Source organism: Anthonomus grandis, chromosome 1 (assembly GCF_022605725.1).
Source record: "Anthonomus grandis grandis chromosome 1, icAntGran1.3, whole genome shotgun sequence".
NCBI classification, from domain to species: Eukaryota; Metazoa; Arthropoda; class Insecta; order Coleoptera; family Curculionidae; genus Anthonomus; species Anthonomus grandis.
In genome coordinates this window covers 55,979,759-56,002,338 of record NC_065546.1, presented here as the reverse complement: position 1 = coordinate 56,002,338, position 22,580 = coordinate 55,979,759, and the positions used below count along the sequence as shown (strand labels likewise).

Below are 22,580 nucleotides of genomic sequence, written 5' to 3'. Positions count from 1 at the left end.
TTGAAAAGTTCACAAAGGAACAGAGCCAATCTGATTTGTGGCACTTAGAGCGAAGAAAGCGTCTTACGGCATCAAATTACTATGCAATTTGCTCTAAATTTAGTGCCAGAAGCAACGGCGATACAAAAAAGCTCGTGGAACAACTTCTGTACCCAAAAACAATTCATTCTGCTAGCATTGAGTGGGGCAAACAAAATGAAAAACGGGCAATCAATGTTTTAGAAACATTAATTGATGAGAAGATATGTGGCTTGTTTGTAAGCGAAAATATTTCATTCTTGGCAGCGACTCCCGATGGCCTTATTGGGAAGAAGGGGATTGTTGAAATCAAATGCCCCTTTAGTGCTAAAAATCTCACCCCTGAAGATGCGATAATGCAAAGAAAAATATCATTTTGGAAGAAAAACGGAGAAACTAATAAAAACCACAAATGGTTTTACCAAATACAAGGCCAATTGTTGGTAACTGGGAGATCCTACTGCTGCTTTGCAGTTTGGACATCTTTGGGCATTAAAAAGGAAATTATTTTAAAAAACGATGTATTCTGCGAAAATATGAAAAAGAAATTGTTATATGTTATTTACCTGAGCTTGTAGATATTGGTCTTTATTTTCATTATCATCACATTTTACAATTATACCAAATCGAAAAAATTTACCATAAAAACTCTTATTCAAAGTATCTATTTGAATTGGATATTAAAATAAGAAGAAGGTATAACAATGGAGTCAAGCAAGTAGGTAGGTAGGTATGAAAAAAAAATTGTGAACAGTCAAAGAGAACATTGTATGCCAGCTTATAGTTTTTATTTTTTTACCTAGATTAAAAGTCAAATATTTAAAAAAAGCATGATGTGGGTATTAATTTTGTAAGAATAAAGATATCAAAAACACGCAAGAATGTTGTTCTTCAAATGTTATTTTCTACCAAAATAAACAGAAAAGTATTGTTAGTGGTATCATTTAAAGCAATTTTCGAACCATTGTCACAAAAAAAGAAACAAAAAACTAAAAATTAAACAAGGGCGAACCACCTAATTGCGATACACAGTAGATCGACACAAACTATTAAATAGTGATTTTAACTAAAAAGCAAGTTCTCTTTCTCAATAAAATATAATAAAGTATCACATATTCAGGGTGACAATTTAAAAACTTAAAATGGCCATATATTAGGAACGAAAAACTGGAATAAAAAAACGCCCAAATGAGTTTCTATAAAACGAAAGAGGAACAAAACAAGCATATTATCCCACCCTTATCTGCAACCCCTTGGACAGGGTGACATACACCCCTAAAATCTAAAATAGAAAGGGGAGTCGAGTGACATCAATTTCCTGAAATGTGGCTTTCTATGGTATCATTGGAAAGCATTTTTCAAAAGCTTCAAGATGATCTATTATTCGACCCCCCTTTCTATTTAAGATTTCAGGGGTGTATCTCACCCTGTCCAAGGGGTGCAGATAAGGGTGGGATAATATGCTTCTTTTTGTTCCCCCTTCGTGTTATAGGAACCGTTTTGAGCGTTTTTTTATTCCAGTTTTTCGTTCCCAATATAAATGGTCATTTCAAGTTTTTAAATTGTCACCCCGTATATTATTCTATTCCTAAATATTCCTAATCACTACAATAAGTTCCTTTTTTTCAAATCACTTCCTTTTTAAGAATTGCCAAATAGAGAATAAAACCCTTAAATTCGTATAATTTTTACCATCCAAGAAATTTGGAATTTAAGAGAGATTGATAGAAAACTGGAATAATAACAATCCTGTTTTTTTTAGGCTATTTTAATAATAGTGTTGATTTAATTTAATAGGCTTTAGTAATCTGAATTTTTATTCTCAGCGTAATTAATTAATTTAATACATTTATTAAATTAATTTACTGCCATTTTCATAAAGTCATCATGATTAATCAAAACACGAGCACAACTTTTTCCTTAAAAAATAGTGGGTACCTAGTTGATTCAAATATGCCTTTACTAACATATAGATCTGATTCCAATATGACTCTTATATTTAAATTTAAATAAAATATTTAGAATACGAACCTGAAAACCACCCATCTCATCAAGTATCAAGTACTCACATAATCAGCAGAGGCCGCCACGTCGCTGCTAGTAAAAATGCACTTGTAAGGCTCTCGAAATCCGCGAATATTTCAGCAATGGTTTAACATTTTTTTTTAAAAATTTGACTAGCCTTTAGACAAAGGTTTGGTCGATGTCTATAATTATGTTTAAACTTAATTTAAAATGTATAATTACTCTTAAATGGCGTTTGAAGATCAACAATGTTTGATTAACAAATTCATATATTTCTAGGCATATCCTCAGACTTTCATATAATTACAGACATGTGTTGATCCTTTATCCATAAAATAAAAAAAAAATTGAGTCAAAAAGTCTAACGGTTTTCAAATTATACCCGGATTTCTAAACCCTTAAAATGATATTTTCGCATGGCCGTGATGCGGAGCCTTAAGGGATAATATGAGGGTGGGCGAGTGCCACATCATTTATTGCAATGCGGGTTTTTTATCTAACTAAGTAGATAAAATAAATCATTTTTTAAGTCACACAATAGGCCATTTTAAAGGAGCAACTACCTGAGAGCAAGTCCTAATTACACTTTTAAGGCTTACCTAAGGTACAGAGTGTCCCATTTTGGGTACTTTTGAGGGGTATCTCCGTTATTTTTAACGTTAGCGTGATGCGGTTTTCGCGACAGTCTGCTATATTTTCGTGAAAATAACGATGTCGTTAACAAAAATTCCAAAGCCCTCTTAGTTTTTAAGATATAGGCCGAAATATTTTTGAAAATTCGACATTTTCGGACCCGCCTTGTATTTCGGTTATTCTTTAACTTATCGAATATGGAAAAAAACGGTTTTATAGATTTTTTTTCCGTAGAATGCAGTGGCGTAGATTTTTTTTTTTAATATTTACTGTTTTTCAGGTATAAGCCGTTATCTTAAATGGCTGTTTTCAAATAAATTAAAAATTAACATTAAGAAAACCAAATACATGATATTCAAACAAAAAAATAAGTCAGTCAGCAATAATCTAAATGTTAATATTAATACTGTAATATTAGAAAAAGTGTCGAATATTAAATATTTAGGTTTGCAAATAGATGAAAATTTAAATTGGTCACTACACTTAAACAAAATTTTTGATAAAACAGTTCCAATGCTATCTGCCTTATATAGGAGTAGAGATTATTTGTCTGAAAAAAGTAAATTTCAAATTTATAATGCCTTCTTTCTCACACATTTTAGGTACCTCTTGCCAGTATGGGGTATGTGCGGTGAAGTTAATTTTAATAAGGCTCAAATTTTGCAAAATAAAATTTTGAAAATTTTGTTTAATTTTGATTGGCTTACAAGTTCTAATACAATTTATTCAAATTTAAGTTTAAACAAATTAAAAGTGATATTGGAGATAGAACAATGTAAACTTGTATATAAAATTATAAACAACAGACAAAAAAGTAACATAAATATTATGTTTTACCATAATGTACATAATCATCAAACAAGATCACTAAATAATGTTTATCAAGTTTCTACAAGAACTAACATAGGTTTAAGAAATCCAATTACAGATGCAATTAAAACATTTAATAGTTTACCTCATTGTATAAAAGATATAAATAACTATAGATTTTTTGTTAAAAAATTAAAAAATTTAAAAAATGTTAATTAATTTATGTATAAAAAATTATAAGCAACATTGCAACATTTGTTTACTATAGATAGTTAATTACTGTTTTGTTATTCTCGGGGCCAGTGTTTTCAAACACTGATTGGAGAAATTGTTAAAACTCGTTATACATTGTATTATTGTGGTTAAATAAATTGTTTCAAAAAAAAAAGCCAAACTTATGTTTTTTATTATTATTATAATGGAACACCCTGTATATATATGCACTTATAAATTTGTCTTCTTTTTACCTTTTCAAAAATATATAATGGTATGCACTTTTTTTTTAAGAGACATACAAATAAATGACAATTATCTAAAATTAACGACATACATTTATTAGTAGGCCATGAATAACAATAACAAAGATAAAACTTACACAAATCACTAACAAAGAATTTGATTCATTGCAAATACATTGGATGCAATCAAAATATACCTATTGAGACAAAAGCATATTATTAAAAAAAAATACACTACAACAGTATAGCTCCAATTTTTACAACATAAGCTTGTTTTGTAGCATAAAGCAACAAAACATACAAAACAAAAAACTCAACTGTATTTAATAAAAAGAAAAAAAAATTAAAGGTAATGTAAAGGCGATGACCATTCTCTCGAATGCAAAATTGGCACATTTTTGTGATTCTTTCAATGGCTTTAAATAGAACCATTGGTCTCCTTCGCAGATTTTGAAAGGCTATCTTACAGGTCCGTTGGTACATATCCATCTTTGCGGAAAACTAGTCTCAAGAAATTCCCTTACTAGCCTTGAATATGACTAGGAGCACCATATATCTTGTTGTAAGTAAAGTGCATTATACAGGGTGTCCCAGCGAAAACGAAACAGAGGTATTTTTGGTATGAAAAAAAAATGTTGAAAAAGGTATTTTGAACTCTGTTTTGGATAATATTTTTAAAAGAATAAGGAAGTCCTAATTTCAAAGGGGTCGCTTATTAATTAAGAGGCCACCCTAATACCTGGAACCCTTTACGAGGGGTTGAAAGCACCCCTTAAATCTTAAATAGAAAAAGGGGTCGTGCCATTCCTTATTTTGAAGGCCTTTTTACTCTGAATTTAAATGGTGACTTCTGAGTGACTGATGGATATCTTGTGGATATAAAAATAGCAAGAAATACAATCTTTACTGCCAGTAAAAGTGGAGAGATAAGAAATACCTACCCTTTTCCTTTTGTGTCTTTTAAATAAAACAAGTTTATTTAAATTACGTCAATTTATTAAATGTTCAAATTGTGCCCCGCCTACTTCCATGCAGGAATACAGGTTTTGCTCAAAACGATGCCTGACGTTTTGTAGAACTTCAGGTGTTATCATCTGACACTCATTTATAATTCTCTGGCGTAAGTCTTCTAGGGTGTCTGATTGGGTAGCGTAAACTTTTGTTTTTAAATGCCCCCATAAAAAAAAATGTAATGGGGTTAAATCGGGTGACTTAGCTGGCCATTCCATAAAAGGTCCTCTCCTTCCAATCCAACGATCAGGAAATATCTCATCAAGATATTGCCTCACACCAGCAGCATAATGTGGAGGCGCTCCGTCTTGTTGGAAAACGACATCATCAGAATGATTTCCGCCTTCCATTATTTCTACTATTCTTGGATATACGGCATTTTCCAAGAGATCTCGGTACATTTCTCCATTCAAATTTCCGGGCAGAAAAAACGGACCAACAATGGAGCCGCCCAAGATTCCCGCCCAAACATTTAACTTCTCAGGGAACTGGGTATGAACTTCACGAAACTGGCCCGGATTTGCATTTGACCAGTAGAGACAGTTATGACGATTTACGTTGCCACTAAGAAAAAAAGTACATTCATCTGAAAAGCAAATGTTGTAAATAAGACGCGGATTAACAGTTATGATATCACTAAGCGATTCACAAAATTGCACTCGTCTGTCAAAACCGTCCTCATTCAGTTCTTGCACCAGATGAATTTTGTAAGCATGGAATTTATTATGCTTAAGTATCCTATGAACACTACTTTTGCTTACTCCTGTACTCGTCGCCAATTTTCTGACACTTATTCCTGGCTCGGCATGAAGTTGACCTAGGACAGTTATTTGCATTGCTTCATTGACAACAACAGCATTTTGAACCTCACGCTTTTTATTTAAGACACTGCCAGATTCCCTAAATTTAGCAACTATTTCTAGAACGTATTTTCTGTTGACTCGTTTTTCTGGATGAAGGTCATTAAATTCTTGTACCGTTCTATTGGCACAATTGTTATGCCGAAAGCCGAAAGAAAAACTCTATCATCTTAACCCTCTCTGCAGTAGAATAAACCATTGCTAACAGTGTTTCAACACGTAAAAGACTGGGTAATAATTTAAAACTATTTAAATAATTGCTGCTTTATGAAAAAAGTACCATTGATATTTAGCAAGCTAAATAAATTCTTCAAATACTTGTGTTTGGATTTTATTTGGTATTTTGTTTTTATTTATGATATGCTGATAAGGTGTAATAACAATAATATTAACAATAGTAATAAATTTTTAATCATGTTTTAATGATTCAATAAAAAAAATTGTAAAAAAGGGTTTCAGGCATAAAGGTTTATTTAAAGCATTTTTTCCAGAATTTTATTTGGCTTTCATATCCAGAAGAAATCCATCAGTCACTCAGAAGTCACCATTTAAATTTAAAGTGAAAACGCTTTCAACATAAGGTATAACACGATCCCTCTTTCTGTTTAAGATTTAAGGGGTGCTTTCAACCCCTCGTAAAGGATTCCAGGTATTCTTTTAATTAATAAGTGACCCCTTCGAAAATAGGATTTCCTTGTTCTTTTAAAAATATTATCCAAAAAAGAGTCCATAATACCTTTTTCATTTTCGCTGTTTCCGCAATTTTGACAAGCTGTTTTATCCAGAGAAATAATTTTAGCCACTTCAAATTTGGCAGTGATATTCAGAATTAAAAAGGTCTTTTAAATAAAATAAAAAAAAGTCTTAAAATAAGGTATCATACGACCTCTCTTTCCATTTAGGATTTTAGGGGTGATTCCACCCCCTCGAAGGGGGTTGCTGGTATGAGGGTGCCTTGGTAAGGAAAAGTTGTCCCCCTCAAAAATAACATCGACGTGTCCGAGATTTATGAAAAAAATTTTTTTTTTCATACCGAAAATAGCTCTGTTTCGTTTTCGCTGGGACACCCTGTATCGTGCTAGCGGAATATTTTCTGGCAGTTCAGGAATAACTTCCTCAAGGATTTCTAGGTATCTACGTGCTGTAAGACCTTCCTTCAAAAATCCGATAAACTATTTTTCTGCCCAAAATAAAACGAGACACTCCAACTCCAAAACGTCCCTGTTGTGCCCTTTCGAACAAAAATGCCCGCACTTGAAAAAAAACATTCATCTGACCAAATAACAAGTCTGCCGAACAAATCATTAGCTTCGATTTGTTGTAAATACCACCGGCAAAACAGTGCTCGGTGCTCAGCATCGCCAGGATGCAACTGTTGCACAATACTAAATTTATACGGATGATACTTATTTTGATACACCAATATCTTTTTTGCATGAGGACGAAGGTGTTGCTTCAATATATACCAAAACATCTATTTATTTTCTTTTCCTATTCTCCTTGTTATAGGTTTTCGGATTCGGGTGAACAAAGGTTCCGTGTTCAACTAAAGTTGCTTTTAAGCAAGCAAATATCTCAATAAAGGGTTGTCGCCTCTCTGGATATCTAACAAACACAAACTTATAATCGTAATTTAAATTTTAGTACCCATTATCGCTTGCTTACCTTTGAAAATATAACGCCGAAGCTTCTTCAGAATTTTCGTTACTTTGTATAAAACATACCAACATATCATATTTTTCGTAATTTTCATACGCTGCATACATTTTTCAAAGAATTTATCAAATAAAGAGAAAAACAAATACTTACAATATCAATATTTGAAAAATAACCTTCGCCACTGCATTCTACGGAAAAAAATCTATACATTTTTTTTTTTTTTTACGTATCCGATAAGTTAAAGATTAACCGAAATACAAGGGGGGTCCCAAAATGTCGAAGACGGCTTTGGAATTTTTGTTAACGGCATCGTTATTTTCACCAAAATGTAGCACACTATCGCGAAAACCGCATCACGCTAACGTTAAAAATAACGGGGATACCCCGCAAAAGTACCCAAAATGGGACACCCTGTACAATTAATGAGTCTCGAGGTTAGCTGTAAAAAATGGCTTTCTATTTTTTACTACAATGTTGCGTCGCCCTTTTTTTTTACAAATTGTAACAAATTTTATTTTACTTGTAACAAGAAATCCTATAGGCGTATCAAAGTAGATCTGACTCGTCAAGTGGCAAATAGCTCTCAAAAGTGAGTCGCATATTTTGCTACTAGTAGAATGAAATCAGCATCATCTGCAATTCTGTTCGACATTATCATTTAATTTACCCCAATCATATAATAAACCAGTTTGAAATAGTACAAAATAGAGCTATGAGACTGATCCTTGTGTCTATGTTAAACGTCCTAGGTACTGTCCAGCAACTGAGAACTTACGCTCGAAAAGAAGGCGGGCAAAAAAATTAAATGGCTCTGAGATATTGCCAGATTGTCACTCGCCAAATCCTTTTATATGTGTTAATATTTCTTTGCGCTAAGGTTAAGTATTAAATATCCTGTATATAATATACTATATTATTCACATCTCATAATATATATTCTTATCTTCGAAAATTGTAGTAATGTATCTATTTAAGTTTATTGTAAATACATTGTAAAACAAATTATGTCCCTTTTATAAATACTCAGATTTATTCACGAGGCGGCAACAAAGCCTCATTTTGCCAGCGTACTATGTATTAAATACAGAAATATCACATCGTGATTGGTCAACAGGCGATAAACGGTGGAGTTCTCGATGGGGTTTTTTTAAATAAATAATTATATAAATAATTAATAAAGTTCTATTTATTTCGGTTTTCTGCAAGTTTAGTTTACGCATAGGCGTAGGGAGGATTCCATTAATATCTGGATTATATGGACGAACGTTGGCGTTTGTGGTTCTTTCTATCATTTATTATTGTTGTATTTCTTGTAACGTTTTGTCTTTAAGTTTTTGAGTATTTAGTTTTAATTTGTATTGTTATCTTTATAGACAATTGATATAATCTTCTTCAGTTTTAATATAATATTTACAGCAAGTATGATTTGACTTTACTGAAAAAGAAAATAAAAATAAAAAGTAAACTAAAAATACTAGCATAAAAAAAACTGAATATTTTTAATTTTTATATTAGCCGATTAAATTTTGTAAACAAAGTTTTTTGTACGTAGGTTTGTCTACGGAAAGCTGTATTTGGCCTTATGATGGAAGGAAATAGGTTTTTAAAAGGAAAACATTTAAACGGGCAATCAATGGAAATTGTTGCAAATGTTTATAGAGGTTGCGATGAGGAAGCTCAAAACAATGCATTTAAAATTCCTCTAAAGAGAAAACTGGATCGTGTTTGCATGTACACTGACGTCTCTCCACTATACAGAAGATTCACAAACAAGATGAGGAAAGAAATAGAGATAGGCCAAATGATGTGCTTGTGCCACCACCTAACAAAAAATCTCGCTTTTTTGTTAAGAATGACTTTGATGATTTTCCAATAATAAGGCGCACAATTAATAACTTTTACCAGGAATTAAAAACAAATTCAACTACAAATTCAGAATTCTGCCATGGCAGATTCTGGTCTTTAACATTGTGGCCCCACACTTCATTAAAAAAAAATGGTAATTTCAGTAACGCTCATTAACAGTAACGCTTAACTAATAACTGATTAAATACAGCTTTTTCTTTAATCATATACCTAATAAACCTACATATTAGAGTTCTAAATTCTAAATTTGACAGTTTAACATCAAGCAAAACAATACACATTGCAAATACCCAAAAAAACAGATTAAATTTTTTGTTAAATAACAAAAAATAGAAAAATTATTGCAGACAATAAATAAATAAATAAAATGATCCCAACCAAAAATTGTAATAAATTACTCAAGAAAACAACCATTCAAAAAGTTAAAAAAGAAGAACTTAAATTATATACCCTGCTGCTTCATTAGATGTACAATCATCCTATTACGAAAAGTATTACAAGAAATTGATAATTGGTCCGGATCCAAATTTAAAGAATTTATTACCATGTTATTGATTGAAAAACAACATCAAGACAATTTTTATTTCAAACAACAGGACAGTATTCACTTTTTTTTAATAAAAGTAAATTTTTAACATCAAAATATTGGAAAATTAAACTATGTGATATGTCATTTCTCTAAGAATAAAAAGGGGAATTAAAATAAGTAAAAAAAATTCCAGGGCCGTATTTAAAAAAATAAAGTTGATGATGGTTGCCAAAAGACGAAACGTCGGATTTTAAATTTGACGACGCCATTTGGTAGAGGAGAAAAAGTGACAATAATAAAGTGTCAATTATTTTAAAATATGTTTTCAAATAACCTCACAAAAAAATAAAAACGATTTTCCAAAATTTCGGTATTTTCCGAATAACTTCGTACGTAGTCGGAATTTTTTAAATTTTAAAACGGCATTTTGTTAAGCATAAGAATACGCAACTTTGACCCAATTTAACCGACCCTGTATCTCTTACCGTTTCCGAAATCCCAATGATGTGGCTCAAATTTGAAACACCCGGTATATTTTTAAATTAAAACATCGTCTGCTATCAAACTACATCTGTGCTAAATTGACAATTTTTAATGATGTTCACAATTATCTTACTCTGGTGCTCTTTCGATATTGCGATTAATAGAGACTAATGAAATTTCTTATCAAATGAAATTTGATTTTACCGCCTTAATTTAGCCTTTCTGTCATCCTGATTGGTCAAATTAACCAAGCATAAATGTCCAACTGTCAAATTAATTGTAATAACTTCCGTTGCCGAGCGTTGAGGTCGTTACCAAATCTGTCACAGAAATTTCTATCGGTTTGTACGCAACCACCAATTCTTTAAATTTTTGTGTTTTGTGGTTATGTGGTTCCCGTTTTAGTGACTTTTGACCGCATAAACTCTTCGTGAATATTTTTAAAAAAATTTCATAAAAGTCAAGAAATTAATAGGCTTTTTGATACGGAGCGTGATTTTGCAACATCGCGTTGTTCGAACCCGGATGCTCTTCGTATAGTAAAGTAGAAATTACGCCTTGGGCCGCACTTGCAGTTTATTAATGATGAGTGGCGTGAGAGATCGATAGTTTCGTTCTATTCATAATTACTTTTCTCTTTTCGGATCCAACGGACAATCTTATGCGAGGCGCAAATTGCGATAGCGATTCTTTCGCCAACGATAAAGTAGAACCAATTAAATGTCGGATAACAGTGTTTTTTTCTTTAGTAAGATTACATGACTACGTACATTTTGTTTGATAGATGCATTTACTGTAAAGATAGTCTTTTATATGAATGTCATATGTCAAATATATGAGTATCTCTTTGACAAATGACGGACTCAGTTGACAGATTCATTTATTGCAAAGAGGCTGTCGTATGAATGACATCTGTCAACTGCCACGTCACGCCATCAGATTTACCGAAATTGGTTTAGTATCTAAACGCTTCTAGAAATCAGATCTGGTCCTGGATTCAATAATAGCTTTGGTCGCGGTGACAGTTTTGGACAAATTCAAGATCCTTTTACCCAACCCAACCCTAGATATACGCCTCAGGATTTGATTCCATGTCAAAAAACCCTCTATTTATTATTATTGTTTTTTTTTAAAATTTGTTTACATTCTGTTGTTGACGAGGACCGAATAGTATGCTTTTAGATAGATCTTTTTTAGCATGAACTACTTCTATACAACATTCAAAGAACGTTCTAAGGTTTTATGGGTAGTTTCTTGCTTAAATAGCTACTGAAATTTATTACAGCATTTCTTGGCCATTTCTCTGCTTTAAATCTTTACCGTCTAAAGAAAAAAAAACTCCTTCCTAAACAAAACAATCGAAAAACATAACCTATACTAACCCAAACAAATTCAGATGTTGACAGTCCGTGGATCGTTCACGGTTAAAATAAATTCCGAACCGGCTATGAATCACGCATGCGCATATCCTTAAAGGATAAAGAGGGATCTAGACGAGGGAGATTTTTTAAAATGAGTTGATACATTTCACGAGTTATTGTTGTTTTGATAGCTGATAAATGAATTTACTGCCAAGAGACAATTTTGACTGATATATATACAATGAATTTATTTATCAAATGAATGGTTGCAATGAAACCTTGGATCTAATGTTATCTGACATTTGATCCAAGGTCTTAATCCTATAATCAGTAAGATTTGCTAAAAATTTAGAAAATAGGAGATATCGCTAACAGATTTACTATGTAACGACTCTCTTATGAATGACAATATGTTAACTGTCACATAAACCCGCAGACTAATTGGCGCCCCACATATTTTTTTATGTTCTGATCTATACGGTTCAGCAACAAACAGAATTCTAGTTCGATTTCCGATAGGACGTCATGCATTGACACCCACGAGCGTCGTCGTCGCGACGCCATAACACGTAGACTAATTTTATTATTCGTGCCATGTTAATTATATGTGATTATTAGATGTTTAGCATGTAAACAATAGGAAAATAATTAAATAGTCAATTTCGTAGTACGATGAGAGGGTCGCTGGCATCCCCCATTACGCAATCAAAACAGGGGACATATAATAATAAAAAAAGAGAGGGTGGAAGATAAGGATCGGGCAAGACCTACCGTAACTTTATTATAATTATGAATCTTATTCCTAGGTCCAGAATTGGAGCTACTATCCATACGGACCGCCATACTGGTAAATAGTAGAAAGAATTATCACAGATCAGGTTGCATCAATAAAAATAAGTCGGGGTGTGTCGCGCGCGCTGTTAATTTAACTCCGGGTCATCGTTCACTACTTTTAAAGGTCATTCCGCGACACTCGAAAAAAATAATTATATTTTTTTCTTTTTTTTATGTGTTGTAGTATATCGGAGTCGCGGGGGTGGGGGGGACACACCGGGTGTATTGGCCCGCGATCGCGTCCACAATGGATTTTCATTCGCCACTCCCCTCGAGCGTCGTTCGTCGTCGATCGGACACCATTTTGAATATTTCGCCGTCACGACGACGTCGTCGTCGTCGGCCCCGGTTTTTGTTTATCCGACTGTAGAGGGCGTCGCGGGCGGCAAATGCGCGTTAGCGGTGTGCATTTTTGCCGGCCGGCCGGCGTTCCCCTCCCCCACCCTTAACGAACAGCCAGACGGACAGACAGCGACGCCACATTTATGAATGATGATGTTTATTATGAAAATAAAATGTTAGCATTCGGAGCCTTCTCCCTTCCCGGAGGATCATTTTTAGTCCTAATAAGTGGAACTTTTTAACATTTGGGTAAGGACGGACTGCATCAATCAATCAATCAAGCTTTATTGTCCAAAAATTTGTAGACAAAACTATACATAAAAAGCAAAACACAAATATAGAAACCAAAATACAAGTACTAAATAAATATATACAAAACTGGGTACAAAAGACATAAATGTTATTGGAATAAAACGCACTTCTTGAATTATCTGCACAGACTAACTTTATTTCAGTAGCAGTGCTGCCAACCTTGTTTTGTACCAATCCCAAGGTCAGAATTAATAAAAAGTTCTATTTCTTCTATCTGCCTTTGGAAATTAAATCATTGACATCTTTTCCTCGATTTCGCAATTTGCTTTTAAATTTGCTTTGAAATCATATTTACTGGAGAGAGCTTTTTTTTTTTTAATTAATTTAGAGTATCATGCACGCACTGGCTAATTATTAAATTTTTTACGATGTAGAATAGCATTATTTTGTATTGCTAAATTTCTATAAAAATTTTTTATGACTTTTTAAACATTGTTTTAACGTTTTTGACTGTTTTTGTTACTTTTTTTATTTTACTTTCTTGTTACTATTTTCATTTACTTTCCTATTTTCTTACTTTTTGCATTTAGTATAAGAAATTTGACCAGGCAGGTACATTTGTTGCAAATAAAGCCCAAAGTATTCAGATTTATAGTTACGCCACTGTTGTTTCTGATTATAGAAGTATCAGCATATTTGTCTTCTTTATATTTTTACTACTGAAATAAAGTTAGTCTGTGCAGATAATTCAAGAAGCGCGTTTTATTTCAATAGTGTTGCTAAGTACCGGGTGTCCAAATAAGAAAGGACGCCGGCTGTATCTCGGAAACTATTCATCGCACAGCGCTGAAAAAAAAATTTCTTAAGAAAAATAGCCAAAAAAAATGGCTGGAAAATATTTACAAGTTCCTAAGACTATCACAAGAGGGAGAAGTTATGCAATCATAACTCAACGGGTGCCTCTCGAATATATGCTATGCGGTATCCGGAACAGAGACATTATACGAAAAGGATATTTGCAAGATTAGCTACTCGGTTGCGAGAAAATGGCAGTATCCATTTACCTCTTAACAGAAGACGTCGCTCTGGACGATCTGAAGAAAATATTGTTAATGTGCATGCTTATATTGGATTATACCCTCACATAGGAATAAGGCAAATTTCATGGGATTTGGGCATTACGAAATCAACTGTGCATAACATTTTAGGAGAACACAGGTTTGTTAAAAAGTTGATAATTAAATTTGACTAATTTGACTATTACTAGAATCGAATATTAAAAAATATATATTATTTTTATTTTTTACCTAATTTGAATGTTATTTTAGGTTGCATCTATATCATATGGTGCTGCATCAGGAATTAACAGGAACCGATTTTGATAGACGACTTGATTATTGTAACTGGTTTAGCAATATGATGGAAGAAGATCCCCAGTTTATCTCAAACATTCTATGGACAGACGAGGCAACTTTCACCAGTGTTGGTAGTGTAAATTTACACAATATGCACTATTGGGCTCCCACAAATCGCCACTGGATGAGAAAAGTGCAGTATCAGGATCGGTGGTCTGTTAATGTCTGCTGTGGGATAATAAGGGGAAAAATTATTGGTCCATACATTTTTGAAGAGGTCCTTAATGGACACACCTATTTAGATTTTTTACAAGATCACTTGCCCGTACTGCTTGAAGACATCCCAATTCAAACCCGTGCAATGATGTTTTTACAGCACGATGGATGTCCCGCGCATTTTGCAATAAATGTGAGAAATTTTTAAAATTTAAGGTTTCCTCATAGGTGGATTGGTCGAGAAAGTATATTTCCTTGGCCTGCTGACTTGCCTAGATTTTTATTTGTGGGGCAGACTAAAGGATATCGTTTACCAAACCAGACCTACAACACGAGATGATATGATAGCCAGGATCAGAAATGCGGTAACAAGCATTTCAGTTGCCGAAGTGGAGGCTGCAGTTCACGTTACTTATCGAAAAGTACGCAACTGTATTAATAACGATGGTGGACACTTCGAACATCTTGAAAGAAATTGATTTAGTTATATTTTTTATTTTTATTTATTTTATATTTAGTATTAATTTGCGCTATTTGTTATAATTGTTTAGTCAGAAGGATTTTGAAGATTGAATAAGAGGTAAACGGATACTGCCATTTTCTGCTAACCAAGTAGCTAATCTTGCAAATGTCCTTTTCGTATAATGTCTCTGTTCTGGATATACCGCATAGCATATATATTATTCTAGATGCATCCGTTGAGTTCTGATTGCATTTGAAATAAACTGTTATCAAGTCGGGGAAGTTTAATTTTTGTAACGTTTTTTTTTTTCAGATTGATCGGCGTTGCCATTCGCCTAAAACGTCTAATAGGCCATCTACCATGAATCACCCTGTATATTAATGCCTCAATATATGTAAAAACGCTGAGACAAACTTATTCCGACTTATCTAATCTGTCAATTCCTGCTAATTCTGAATCATTTGTTAAACTAATTATAGCTACTTATATTTAAAATTTGAAAAATAGGTTATTTTAAAATTACTCGAAAACAAAAATGGAGATATAGAAACGCCGTTTTCACTGGTTTATGAGTATGTTTTAAGTCTTCGAAACCGCAGTGAATAAATCATATCATTGCATTTAATCTAAAAAATAAAATTAAATTGGCAAAAAAGCGGTGGCGTACTATAATTTTACCTATAAGTATCAAGTAGGTAGCCCCCTAAAAAGCCACTGGAATTAATAAATTTATTTTATTCCCACCAAAAGAGGGCCTTTATGACGACAAAGAACCTTAGCAAATTTTATTTAGATCAGCTGAAAGGATTTTGAATAATTGATGAAAAAACCGATTTTATTAAAAAACTTTTACACTCTGTATCTAGAAAACGAAACAAGTTAAAACATACGTTTATATGAACAAAATTTCTTATTTTTGGCTGGTAAATACGCCCTTGAAATCTTTGCACTCAATTTTGAATCGCCCATCAATAATATTGTCTCTTAGACTGATACGGCCCTACTGATCCTATATTGTCCATGTGGCTATAATTTTTAGAACCAATTTTTTAATTGGTTTTAAAAAATTAATATTTCAAAATATACTTCTTATTTCTAGAGATTAGAGACCAAAATAAATTACCCAGTAAACTTCAATACACAGCGAAACTCATCTTATTTCTGGATAGATATGTTGACATCCTCAATATCAAAATTTACTCTAAAGCTAACGCCAACATTTTGGAGATTCTATTCTATTCTAAGGATTTTTAGAATATATAAAATTTTTAAAGACAAATGGAAACTCTTATAAATTTTACTTTTAACATATTTACTTATTGTCTCTTTTATTGCTATTAGATATTTAATTGACAATGTTTACTAAGGAAAACAAAATTTCTAATCAAAAACCATTTCTCCCTGTTAATACTACTCCTCAACATTCAGAGGGCGCAACATTTACTTGATGGGTCAATGATCTAATGGCATTTATACGAATATACGTTTTCTATCTAAAAAGTATTAATCTATGAATATTATTACAAAATTGAGAAATGGCAAAAAAACACACTTTATAATATCATAAAAACATATCAACTATTTTGACAGGCACAAAACAATACTACCGTTTCTCTTTAATAAAATATGATAAGATACTCTATAAAGAAGTCAATATTTTAAGTTAAGTGAATGAAGATAACGTCCCTATATTAGAGAAAAAGGCAACAACATCGTAACGCCGCTCGATCGCATTCAATCTTTACCAGTGACGTCGTCAAAAAATATTTACATAATACATATTTATTATTAATAGATTACGCTTTAAATTATCAACAATATTACCGATTTTTATGAACTTTGTTTTTTTAATGTACTTCATTAGAGTAAAGGTTCTTATCTAATAAAAAGCATTTTATAGATATTAAATATTTTATAATAATTATAGATTTCTTACTAAATTTTTATTATTCTACATTCATGACGACGTTTCTCCCTTCATATGATGCTATGACAATGTCGGGATTTACTTGTAAAAAGATCGGCTTAAATCGCTTTTTTTTACTATCCTAACAGTCTCCAAAAAAAAAAACACATAAGGACATTAATTCTGTTTTGTCACATAATTCAGTGCTGGCCGATATTTATCGATTTATCAGATAAAGAAATTTATTTCTTTAATCTTTAACTTTTCTAAAATAAAGAAATGTTTTAAGACGAAATCTCCATAAAAATGCCCCGCTTGGGCAAAATAGTGAGTATTCAAATATGTAATAGTGGGCCGCAAAACCTCATAAAGCCAAAGCAATTCAATTTAATTGAAGCAGAATATGAGAATTCCATCCCCAGTTAAACGGGTCACGGCAAAATAAGTTATCATTGAACGATCTGAATAATAATGAATCTATAAGTGTGACCCAGAAAGGCATAAATAACACCCAAAGAAAATCCCGACTGTAGTACTAATGAAATTAGTACTATGGATAAAATTATATTGGTTTATAGCGGGCTATTCAATTCGAGGTTGGCTAAGTACAACCCTGCCGTTTGACACCTGTCAGAAATAAACGTCATGTGGAGCGTATGTTGTTGCGTTGTTGTTGTTACGTTGTCGAACAACGTACTAAAATTATTAAATTGTTCTATAAAAATGGTGATTCTCCTGTGTCAACGTTTAGAGCTTTACGACCTGATTACGGTCGACATAATCATCCTACAGAGCAAACAATTTCGAACACAGTAAGAAAATTTAAAGAGACTGGATCGGTTACTGATATTGTAAGGCACGTGCATCACCGTAACGTTCGTTCAACTGAAAATATCGCTGCTGTGGCTCAAAGTGTGGAGGAAGACCCAAATTTGTCAATTCCTCGGCGTGCTCAAAATTTGGGTTTGTCTTATGGCTCACTGTGGTGAGTTTTGCATTTGGATTTACAGCTCCATCCGTACAAAGTCCAACTCACTCAAGAACTTAAGCCTACAGACCATGGACAACGGCAGAACATTCGCAAATTGGGTGCATGAACAACAAGCTGCTGATGCTCATTTTTCGAGCAGAATTTTCTTCAGTGATGAGGCTAGGATTTTACGCTGTGTGGCTACGTAAATAAACAGAATTCTCTGATTTTTGAAAATCCTCAGGTGATCGTAGAAAGGCCTTTGCATCCCGAAAAAGTGACTGTATGGTGTGCATTATGGTCTGGTGGTGTCATTGGTCCGTATTTTTTTGAAAACAATTATGGGAGAGCCTTAACAGTAAAGCATGTTGACCAATTATTTTTGAAGAGAAATCGAAGAAGAAGATCTGAAAGACATGTGGTTCCAACAGGACGGGGCCACAAGTCACACAACACAGGCCAACCGAGCTCTTTTGCAAGAGAAGTTTCCAGGACGTTCAATTTCAAGATTAGGTGATATCTATTGGCCCCCAAGATCCTGTGATCTCACACCTTTGGATTTTTTTTTGGGGCTATGCGAAAGATCGTGTCTACGCTAATAACCCTCAAACTCTTCAACAGCTTAACGCCAACATTCGTGAAGTTCTAGCCGAGATATCACCTGAAATGTGCGGAAAAGTTATTGAAAATTTTCTTAAAAGGATTGAAGTTTGTCAGAGGTCTCGCGATGGACATTTAAATAATGTTGTGTTTCACATATAATAATGGAATGATTCAATCTTTAAAACAAAATAAAAATTTCGTGTCCATCTGAATATCTTGTGTGTTTTATTTAACTTTACGTTCCCAAGCATAAAATGGATCACCCTATAGTAAACAACTCTCTATGTGTCATACATAAGAAGCATTTTTGGAGTATTGTTCGATTGTTTGGTACCTTGTTATGCACATTTTTAATATCGAGAGAGTGCAGAAAAAACTATCAAGATATATTAACTACAAGGATACACGTTCGTGTGAGCTGCATATTTCCGAATTGGAGATAATGAATAAATTTCATTTAATGCGGGTCTGGAAAGGCGAAGAAAGTTGGCACGTGTGACATGTTTGTCCAAATTAATTAGAAGCAAAATAGACGATGATCTCAATTTGTTGGGTACGATATCTCTTAATGTAGCTGTCTACCGGACAAGATTTCAATTGTTATTTATTGTGGAGTATGATCGAACCGACACCTAATTACCTAAATTCTCAAGTAATATCCATGTGCAAATTAGAAAAGTGAATATGACATTTTCAATACATTAATTACTTATTTAAGGCAAATAGTATAATAGGAATACTGTAAATTATTTACCTGCTTTTTAGCCTACTTTATAATTATTTTTTTTACTGTAGAGTTTGAAAATAAATAAATAAAATAAGACAATAAATAATTGTCTTGTAATACTGTAACCCAATGCTGTGTAAAATTAAATTTGATTAAGTATTCAGTTAAAGATTGTTTATACCTAAGCAGATATGTCTCTCCCTGCATAGGGCTCCTAATGTTCCAACCAAAAATAGTACTGGCTCGTGCTAAAAGTACGTAATTTTTTCTCTCGCTAACAGATTTATTTTAGGGAAGGGAGCGTCAGCCTGCAGACAGATAGTTTCCGCGGCTCGTATACAGACAGCACGCCAAGGGTGCAAAGCCCTTTCACAACCGAAAGTCTAGACGTCGTCCGGAACGCTGCTGGCAACCCGAAAGGGCCAAATGCAACGCTGCATCCACATCCAGAGAGAGCGAGGGTTCAGGGCAAGGATCGGGATTTGAGACAGTTTGGGAACTTTGTCGGTTTCCTGGTTACCGAAAAGAGAGACAGAGAGAAAAAGGCTTTGACCTAGCCTAAGTTTTTGGGACTTTCTGGGCGGAGGGTGTTTACTTTAAAATTCTCCGTTTTACTTTGATGTCTGAGAGAGTTTAAAGTAATTTAAAGTTTGCAGTGGAATATCTAACTAATAGTGAAGCCTCGGTATGCAGAGAAGGAAGAAACACACACAGGTTTGATTTGCTTTATAAAGAAAACAAGCATTGTCATAACCGAAATGTCAAAATGTTGTCACATTAAATGTTATTTGATTTCCCGCCTTAATTTGCCCACGCCTTTCTACCATTTTGATTGGTCCAATTAGGCACGTGAAACTGTCAAGTTAGTTACAACAGTTTCCGTTGTCAAGCGAGAGGACGCTAGCAGAAGAATTTCTATCAGTTTGTATGCAACCACCACTTTTCTATATTTTTGTGTTTTGTGATTTTTAGTGTTCATGAGTGGCACATGTATGAAGCTTGTATGGTGAAAATCAAAATCGTATGTCGGCCATCTTGCTTGACAACTTTTTTCCTAAAAAGTTATTATCATTTAATATTTTAATTGATTTGCAGCAATTCCAGGTGTCTGGTAAGAAAATATGATTTTATTTATTACCCTTATTTTTTGTATCGACAATTTTTAGTCTGTAATAAAAGCAAATTAACAAATAGCTATCACAAAAGTATATCATTGGAAAGCATATTAAATGCAGTAGTTTTTCCTGAAAAAAACCCTATTTACCAAATTTTAGAAAAACGACAACGAAGAAAATACCTCTAATTTTGCACATTTCCCAAATGTTACATTTAACTTCTGATAATACCCGGTATAAAAAATTACTCAAAAACTTAAATATACCCATCTTATAGCAAATTTAATTCTCTTTCAGATGGTATATCTAAATTTTATGCGGTGGTAAGAATAACGGAGATATTCTTATTTATCTGAAAAAAAAATGATAAAATCAAAAAATTTTAAATACCGGAAGAACTAACAACAACTTTTTGTTGCAAATAACTTGTTTAATCACATCCTTATAATTGATTCTGTGATATGAACATTACTTACCAGAGAGGTGAAAGCTTTAGATAAAGACAAATTATGGCCAAGACACTCTCATATTTCATGTTAAAATGGTCACGAAGCATGTCTGTGATTGATTTGTAAAAGTGTCCACCGATCAGCTGGGCATAAAAACATTAATTTTAATAAAGATACATTTGGCATTCCCGCGACCTAGACGGCCAACAATTCATTGGCGTAGAGCAGATGAGGTGGCGCAGACTTTCACTCACCCATGGAGGAGGAGGAGGAGGAACAGGGACAGAGACAAGATCAGGGTAGCGGGAGAGCGCGAGGGCAACGACCCTTTCACGGGCGTAAACTAATTCCAGGGTACAAAACTATGGATATTTCCTTCTTATGTTAATGAATGGGATTAATATAAGAAATTATTTTAGGCCTCCAAGGAGTACCATACTAGAGTCAATCACTTAGGTAATACATATTGGAGCCAAAATAATACAGACCGGTACTTATCATATTAAATAACAATTACTATTACTATGAACTGAAATACTAAAATATAAAAGTTCTGGATCTCATGTATCAATTGGCTTAAAATGGTTTTAATCTGCATTAATAATTGTTATTAGAGCGAAGCTCTAATGGAGGGCCTCTCCCGCAGGGGAGTTTTCGCACACAATTCGGACCCGCCGGACAAAAGTGCTTATAACTTTGGTTGTATTTAGGTTAGAGAAAAGATGTTTAACTTTTTATAATCAAGAAATATAAGGCTACAACATGATTATTTAGAAATTTTCATTTGTTTTTTTGTTGAGGACTAGGATGCTTTCAAAGTCAAAAAAAAAATGTTATCCAATTTTTCCAGTCTTGATTCGATACAGATCGCAACGGTTCTTTGAATATTATGAAACTCTACAGATCGATTAGAGTTTACGTGAGACAGTGCGGTATAGTTTTTGGTTATTCTCAGCATACGGGAAGTATTTTTTTTAACGTCCAAAGTTTTAGACATGTGTGATCTTCTAGCTCCTCTGACGGTTTAACGCTATCTCTTCGAAAATAATGACTCACAGAAGATATGTTCGCCTTATTGGGAGCTACAAATTTTATTAAGAATTTGTTTTCAAAAAATAGTTTCTTTTGGGAGAAAAATTAAAAAAAAACTTCAAAAAATTGATTTTTTTTAGTTTTTTCGGAAAAATTTTATTTGGATTAATACACCTCCATTCTTACCAAATAAAACGGCGTATTAAGTTTAACGCTATCATTTATACAGGGTGAGCAGTGCTCAGTCAAAAATACGCTTTCTTATACTTTTTTTTTCCAGCCCTAATAAGTTTTTAGTGGCGCCCCCTATAGAGCCAAATGCCTTATGGGCTGTTTGTAGCGTGTGACAAGAAGAATGTTTTGCAATTTTAACCGTACTTCTAAGTAAAACCGTTTTTAAGTTATGAATTTTTGAACATTTCTTGACTTTGGAAATTAATTGTGAGCACCCTGTAAGTTATAGATAAACCAAAACCAATCGAGCAGATGCGCCATTCATTTTACTATAACATACTACAATTTCATTTTTTCGCTATTTTTACAAGTACCCTAAAAGCAATTTTTTTTCAAAAAAGTCCAAGCACAAAAAATCGCTAAAAATCA

The 22,580-nt window shown here is 33.2% G+C and overlaps 1 protein-coding gene across 3 annotated transcripts in view; it reads right to left on the bottom strand.

Annotated features, from left to right (window-relative positions):
• The window catches only part of LOC126735276 (protein alan shepard), a 198,170-nt gene that overhangs the window by 156,572 nt on the left and 19,018 nt on the right, over positions 1–22,580 (bottom strand). Inside the window, exon 1 of one of the 3 annotated variants that reach the window (XM_050439232.1) lies at positions 12,485–12,876. The exons of 1 other annotated variant lie outside the window; for it this stretch is intronic. In XM_050439232.1, the coding sequence (XP_050295189.1) occupies positions 12,485–12,556 (72 nt within the window). In that variant the 5' untranslated portion in view covers positions 12,557–12,876. Of the gene's footprint in view, positions 1–12,484; positions 12,877–22,580 lie in introns of those variants that run through there. One more of the 3 variants, XM_050439226.1, reaches the window with a different exon arrangement.